The sequence below is a fragment of the Trypanosoma theileri genome, assembly GCF_002087225.1.
Source record: "Trypanosoma theileri isolate Edinburgh chromosome Unknown TM35_Tth_15_V1, whole genome shotgun sequence".
Lineage (NCBI taxonomy): Eukaryota > Euglenozoa > Kinetoplastea > Trypanosomatida > Trypanosomatidae > Trypanosoma > Trypanosoma theileri.
This window is the reverse complement of record NW_021639857.1, coordinates 388,401-395,274: the sequence shown is the minus strand read 5'-3', so window position 1 is coordinate 395,274 and position 6,874 is coordinate 388,401. Positions and strand designations below refer to the sequence as shown.

General features: G+C 39.0%; 3 protein-coding genes across 3 annotated transcripts; all 3 read left to right on the top strand.

Moving 5' to 3' along the window:
- Positions 1–253: 253 nt before the first annotated feature.
- On the top strand, positions 254–1,834 carry TM35_000152480 (uncharacterized protein; the record flags this gene model as incomplete). The annotated part of the gene is made up of 1 exon (XM_029025900.1): positions 254–1,834. The coding sequence occupies one exon, from the start codon at positions 254–256 to the stop codon at positions 1,832–1,834; it is 1,581 nt and encodes a 526-aa protein (XP_028882883.1).
- Positions 1,835–2,084: 250 nt separating this feature from the next.
- Positions 2,085–3,077, top strand: TM35_000152470 (transferase C1orf69 like protein, mitochondrial; the record flags this gene model as incomplete). Its single annotated transcript, XM_029025899.1, has 1 exon — positions 2,085–3,077. One exon carries the CDS (start codon positions 2,085–2,087, stop codon positions 3,075–3,077), a length of 993 nt encoding a protein of 330 aa, XP_028882882.1.
- Positions 3,078–3,609: 532 nt separating this feature from the next.
- TM35_000152460 (protein kinase) lies at positions 3,610–6,792 on the top strand (the record flags this gene model as incomplete). Its single annotated transcript, XM_029025898.1, has 1 exon — positions 3,610–6,792. One exon carries the CDS (start codon positions 3,610–3,612, stop codon positions 6,790–6,792), a length of 3,183 nt encoding a protein of 1,060 aa, XP_028882881.1.
- Between the last annotated feature and the right edge of the window lie 82 nt (positions 6,793–6,874).

Below are 6,874 nucleotides of genomic sequence, written 5' to 3'. Positions count from 1 at the left end.
ATTATTATTATTATTATTATTATTATTATTATTATTATTATTGTTATTGTTATTATTATTATGAAAAGGGAAGGGATGGTTGGCATTACAATAAGTAGAAACAGACACACACACACACAATATTATTATCATTATGTGAACTTCTCTTCTTAAAGGCGTCTACAGATCTCATAAACATAATAGTAATAAAATAAATAAGTACATAAAACAAAGCGAGACGGTCTATACTATAGTATCTGTACGTTATATTGACATGTCAAAGAATGTGGAGGTGCGTGAGATGGGTGAAGACTATGGTGTTGGTACATATGCCCTGCAGTCATTTCACCCCGGTGATGTTTTACTGCAGGAACTGCCTGTTGTATTCACACAGTCTCTAACTTCACCGTGTTGTTGTTGTTGTGGCTGTGGTATGGTGCTCGTCACTCTTGCAGAGGAGTGTAAACGATTGTCATCCCTTGTAGAGTTAACAGCAGCCCAAGGTGAAGAAGAAGAAGAAGAAGAACAATCGTGTTTGCCTGTCGATAATAATAATAATAATAATAATAATAATAGTGATGTGGGTAATCTACGAGATGAATGTCCAACCATCTCGCAGTGTAGAGAGATTATAAGTTCCCCAGAGGCACTCTACGAAACATTGAAGGAGTTTGATGCCTCTAATCTTTTCTTGTCTGGTGTGTCTATAGATAATAATGATAATGATAATAATAATAATAGAATGGAACACTGTGGAAATACATCAGGAAATAAAGTGCGGTTTTGTACTCTGGAGTGCAGGGAACGCTATCTACACAAGCGAGGAGGAAGATTTCTCCTTCTCATTCCCACAGAGGTGAAAACAACAACAACAACAACAGTTCATGATTTGCAGGAACCATCGGCCGCTGCCATCATGTCTTCGGCTGTTAGTTTAACAGAGAAATTGATGGAAGTGGTATGGCCAAGTAAGAGAGATGTTCTCAGAACACTGGAATACCTCACAAATCACTATAATGCACGTTTGCGTCTTATTCTTTCTATTCTTAGTCGTTGTCTTAACGACAGCCTCACAGATCTCACTTGTAATAATAATAATAATAATAATAATAATAATAATAATAGGGAAATTTCTTTGGAATTAGTTCAGACACACTTTACAGATGTGGTGGGGAAATTTGTATGGGAATACGCTGAAGGGGCATCGCGATCCTTAACGGAGGAACAACGGGCATTCTTGCGATTCTCATGGAAGTGTGTTTGCCGCTGGTTAACGCTCTGTTGTGTAGAGGAAGTGAAATCTATTTATGAGAAAAATAAATGTAGTGAGACATCACAGTTTGGGTGGATCTCGCTTCAGTTGTATTTGCGTATCTTCTGGTTAGCAGATGCCAATGTTCATATGTACATTGTGTTCTCACCATTATACACACTGCTCTGTCAACAACTCCCAACTATGTACGCTATCTGCCAACGCAAGAATAATAATAATAATAATAATAATAATAATAACACCAGTAGTAGTAAGTCGGCGGCAGAACGAATTCATCATCAGATGTGTGTACTTCGTGAACTCTTCCGTGTGGTGGATCCGAATGCAGCACATGCCACTGGTGTCGCATTGTATAATGAGGCCACAAAGATAAATCACAGCTGCACACCGTCTGTACGGTTTGTACCAACCCACGGTGGAGTTCGTGCAGTGGTGATCGCACTACGCGATATTGACATTGAAGAGGAAATACGCACTTCTTATATTGATATTAACGCCTATAACTCAGTAGCCGAGCGACGGGAATATCTGCGAATCCACTACGGTTTTATTTGTGACTGTCCATTGTGTTCACCTGAGTAAGCAAATATATATATATATATTTCTCTCTGTGATGATGTTGCTTGTTGGACTGGACGGTTGAGAGTGATCTTTTTTCTGTAGATGATGATGATGATGATTAATGCTGTAAAAAGGTTTTTGTTTCCCTGTAATGATGGTTGCCCGATTCTGTATTCTAATAGAAGTTTACTCTTATTCCTTCTCTTCTTTTTCTTTTTTTTTTTTTTATATATCTTTTAATAGTCCAGAAGAGGGGTAAAAACAGGTGTATATGGGATTCAATTGCCTTCTCCCATCGCGTTCACTCATTCGCATTTCCGGTGTCGTCTCTCATGAGTTTCTGCAGGGACTCTTTACAAATGATTTACGGCTTCTTTTGCCTGGTGGAAGTATTTGGGGTTGTTTCTTATATCACACCGGTCGAGTGATGTGTGATGCGTATTTATATCAACCCACAGTTGTGAAAGATAATGGGCAAACCTCCATTATAGTGGATGTCCACTCTGATATGGTGAATAGACTGCAGGAACATCTTCTTGAGATGCGAATGCGAAAGAAACTGCAGATTGAGAATATAAGTAAAGACTTTACCATACTTGCCAGTACAGGTCCATCCTGTTCTTCCTCCTCCTCTTCTTGTAGTTGTAGTAGTAGTAGTGGTAATGATTGTGGTATGGAAACTTATGTAGATCCCCGCAGCTTCGCCCTTCCCACACCACTACACAAATCCATTCTTCCCACTGCGGAGATCCCAACAAAAACAACAACAACAACAACAACAACAAGAGAGAGAGACCCGGAGGGGAATTATCACAAATTTCTCTACAGCGCTGGTGTGGGGGAGGGGCCGGATGTCTTTCGACACGCCAAGACCCTCCCGTTTGAGGCGAACACCGACTTTCTGCGAGGCGTGAGTTTTCACAAGGGCTGCTACATTGGACAGGAACTCACTCACCGCACACATGTAATGCTGGTGACGCGAAAACGAACTGTTCCATTTCAATTACGACAGTCTGCTGGGCGAGTGGTTTCTAAAGGTGAGGCGTTATTTGCGGATGGACAGAAAGTTGGTGAAGTTCTTACCAGCTGCGGTGATGTTGGACTCGCACTGTTGCGATTGCGTTGTCTGAGAGAAGATCCGCAGTTGTTGTTATTGCAGGATGGAGTGGCCGTAGAGGTGCGAATACCAAAGTGGTGGGATGCACGGGAGGTGCGGAAGATCATGTCAATGACAACAACAACAACATCATCATCACAGGGGTAAATAGGGAATCTGTGTGAGTATATATATGTGTATTTATTTATTTTATTTTATTTATTTATTTCTTGTGGGTCGAACGCCTATCCATGTTGTCTCTTTCTTTCTCTCACTTTTCTTGCAGTTTGTTTATTTGTTGTTGTTTCTGCTGCTGTTTTTTGGCTGTGTATTTGTTGACTATCGCTGTTGAGATATGAAGAGACGTGTTAGGTTACCTTTTTTTTTCTCTTTTTTTGGTGATTTCCCTTCTGTGGTCCACTAGTAGACTACAAATATGTATTTGTGTCTCTCCCTTTTTTTTTCTTTCTTTTTAAACTATTTGGATTCTTTGCAAGCCGTTGTCCTTTTGTTTCCTTTTTTTTCTTTTTCACGGTTTGTATCATTAGCGGCATAGTGGCCGTAGATCATACACGCAGTGAGTGTACAAAGTAAACCAACAAATCATTACGAAAGACATATCTATATATATATATATATATATAGATAGATAGATAGAGAGAAATATATATATATAGTTGTTATTGCATTGAATAGAGAGATGGGTTGCGGGTCTTCAGTAGCCACAACGACACCTCCCGTCTCCAATGAAAGGACGCGAACACGAAATAAGAAAAACTCGAATTCCAGTAGTATTGGTTTTCGTACTACTGTCTCCTCCACAACAGCGATGAGTCCAAACCCTATGGCTTCAAATGAACACCGTATTTCCAACAGAAGTAGTGGCAGTAATAGTAATAATGGTAAAACCAAAGGAAAGTTAACGAATGCACAAACAGAGAAATATCCTGTCCCTGCGAGACGTACAAGTGGCAATAGTCCACATCAAGTGATAAGTGATATGGATGATGATGATGATTTTGATGTGCGTTCTGCCAATGGAGATATGTTAGAAAATAGAGCCTTGTCAAGTGGGGCACTTAGCAATGGAAATGTAGATATGCCAAATCTCGCTACTTTTTATAATGAACCACAGGAGTGTTTTTTCTGTTGTAGTGCCGCCGTCACACATATGTGTGAACAGTGTGAAAACCTTTATATATGTGATGAATGTATGTTTAATGATGCTTGCGTACATGACCCAACACATGCGATTACTGGAATACATGAAACCCAATCCAATGCGAGTCGTACCTTTGGGTCTAGTTTAGTAACAGTAGATGGTGGGGCTAGTAGTCTTTTCTATGATCCATGTCTGGTATGTGGACGTGTTATTTTAGATGTGGAACTTGTTTATCACTGTGATGAGTGTAATGTTGTGGTTTGCGGTCATTGTTATCAAAAGAGTGGGGCTATGGTTCATGAACATGAATTAAAGTCTTTTCAACGGGCTATTCGAAGTAATGCGGCTAGTTATGCCTTACTTAGTAAGAGTCGAAATAGTGAGGGTAATAAGGTTATCAATGATTATGTAGTTGTGAAACAACTTGGTAGGGGATCTTATGCAAAGGTAAATTTAGTTCAACATCGTCGTGAACGTGCCTTATATGCTTTAAAAATTCTTAAACGTAATCGTATGAATAAAAGTAAACGATTTTTATCACCCAAATCGGGATCTGAAGATGATGACTTATTACGTGAAATTGCCGTTATGAAATTTGTTTCTCATCCTAATATAGTAAAACTTAAAGAAGTTATTGATGATGTTGAGGCGCAAAAGGTGTATGTGATTATGGAATATTGTGAAAAAGGGCCTATTCATGTCCTTGGTCATCCCCCACTCCCTTTAGAAAAAGTACGAAAATATGCTCGAGATATTATTTCTGGTCTTTTATATATGCATAGGGAATATTTATTTCATCGTGATATTAAACCAGCCAATTGCCTTGTAGATGGGAATGATGTAGTGAAGATAGCAGACTTTGGTACGTGTAGTAGTCAAATGAAGAATGCCAACATTGATGGTACACCTGCGTATTCATGCCCTGAGCAGTGTCTTGGACTTCGCGTGACGGGTGATGTTGTTGATAGTTGGGCCTTTGCAGTATCATTATATCAAATATCACATGGATATCTTCCTGTTCGTTCGGGTAGTTATGGAGAACTTCGTAATAGTTTATTAGGAAGTGCTCCAATAGAGATTTCACCTAAAATTGATCCGCAATTACGGGATGTACTTTCTCGAATGCTTGAAAAAGATTTTTCTAAACGTATGTTATTGCGTGGGGCGGCAAGACATCCTTTCTTTGGTATGAGTCCACAAGAAGTTCCTGCACTTCATGAAGAGAGATGTGAAAATGGATATGGGGCACCAAATAAGGAATTATATCTACGAGCCTTAAAGGGAGTCTTGAGAGGAAAGGGATTGAGTAGTTATTTCCATGGCACTCGGGCTATTCGTAAAATTAATCGAAATGAAGTGAATTATAATCTCTCTCCTAGTGATGATTTGATAGAGGAACCAAGTGAGAATAAGAATAACTGCAATGATGGTAAAAATGGTAATGATTCCAATGATAAAAATAGAGGAAATAATAATAATAATAAAAATAATAATAATGATAATAATGATATTAATAATATGCAAGAGATGGTGGAATGCATGAGTCCTCCAAGTGAGATTGACAATCTTCAAGTGATTTCAATGATGTTGGAGACACAAAAACAAGGAAAATTAGAAATTACCGATATTGTTTTACATGAACTTCCAACCTTCTTATCAGATGCAGCACCTCATACCACGGAGTTCCGATTATCTAATAATGGTATTTCTTCTGTGGCAAATCTTGATTTCTCACTATTTAGTTTATTACGTGAAGTGAGTATTACGAATAACGCTCTCACAGTGTTTCCGATTGAAGTTCTTGCGGCCCAACGTCTTCAGAAATTAGATCTCTCTCATAATCGTATTGTAGATATCCCACCAGCTGTAAATCGAGCTAGAATGTTAGAACGTTTATCTCTTCATAGTAATTGCATTAAAAGTGTTGGAACCGATAAAGCTAAAAATTCAGTTTTCTCCGGTCGTTGTTTACGACATGTACGATTGAGTTGTAATCCATTACTACATCTCCCAGAGGCATTATCCACATGTCCCAATTTAGAATTAGTATTAGATGATGCCCCTACATTAGTAGAGGAATGGGAACATATAGTCTCCAAGGTACCAAATGTGGTAGTCGTATGGAATGATATCTATCCCCGTCTGGTCCATTCAATCCTTCCAGTGTATGTAGCTTCCAAGAATATACATCTCTACAAGTTAAAAATACTTCATACGCTTAATATTCAACACGTGGTACTCTTGCAAATTGAAAAATGGCTTCCACTTGGGAAAACAGAGGGAAAAGAAATGGAACGCTGTGTGCAACGCAATACACAAGAAACAACAACAACAACAGCAGCAGAGGCGGTACCAGAGCGGGCACGACGAGTAGTGAGTTGTGTAGATGTGATGGATATCGTCTCTTCATCTCCCACACATAATTTACCGCCCATTCTGCAGAAGGCGGCATTTGAAACTATAAAGAGTTACTTTGTCATTTCAGAAGTTCCGGAGGATCCTTTAGCGGGTTTCATTCCACTGCGGAATTATGTTGCGGAGCGGAGACGACTTAATGAGCGGGTTTTATTTTTTCTGGAGGAGAAGCGAATGTCGAGATCTTCGCGGGAAACGGCTATTGGGGTTATTTGTTCCACTTTGCAAGATCACATGGGACCCGAAACTCCAGTGTGTAAATGTTATCAAATGGTAATGGATGCGATAAGAGGACTCTACGGTTGAGAAAAGAGAAAAAAGAAAAGAAAAATAGAAGAGAGAAGTGTTGTGTGTACCTTTTTTTGTTTTGTTTTTTTTTTTTTTTTTT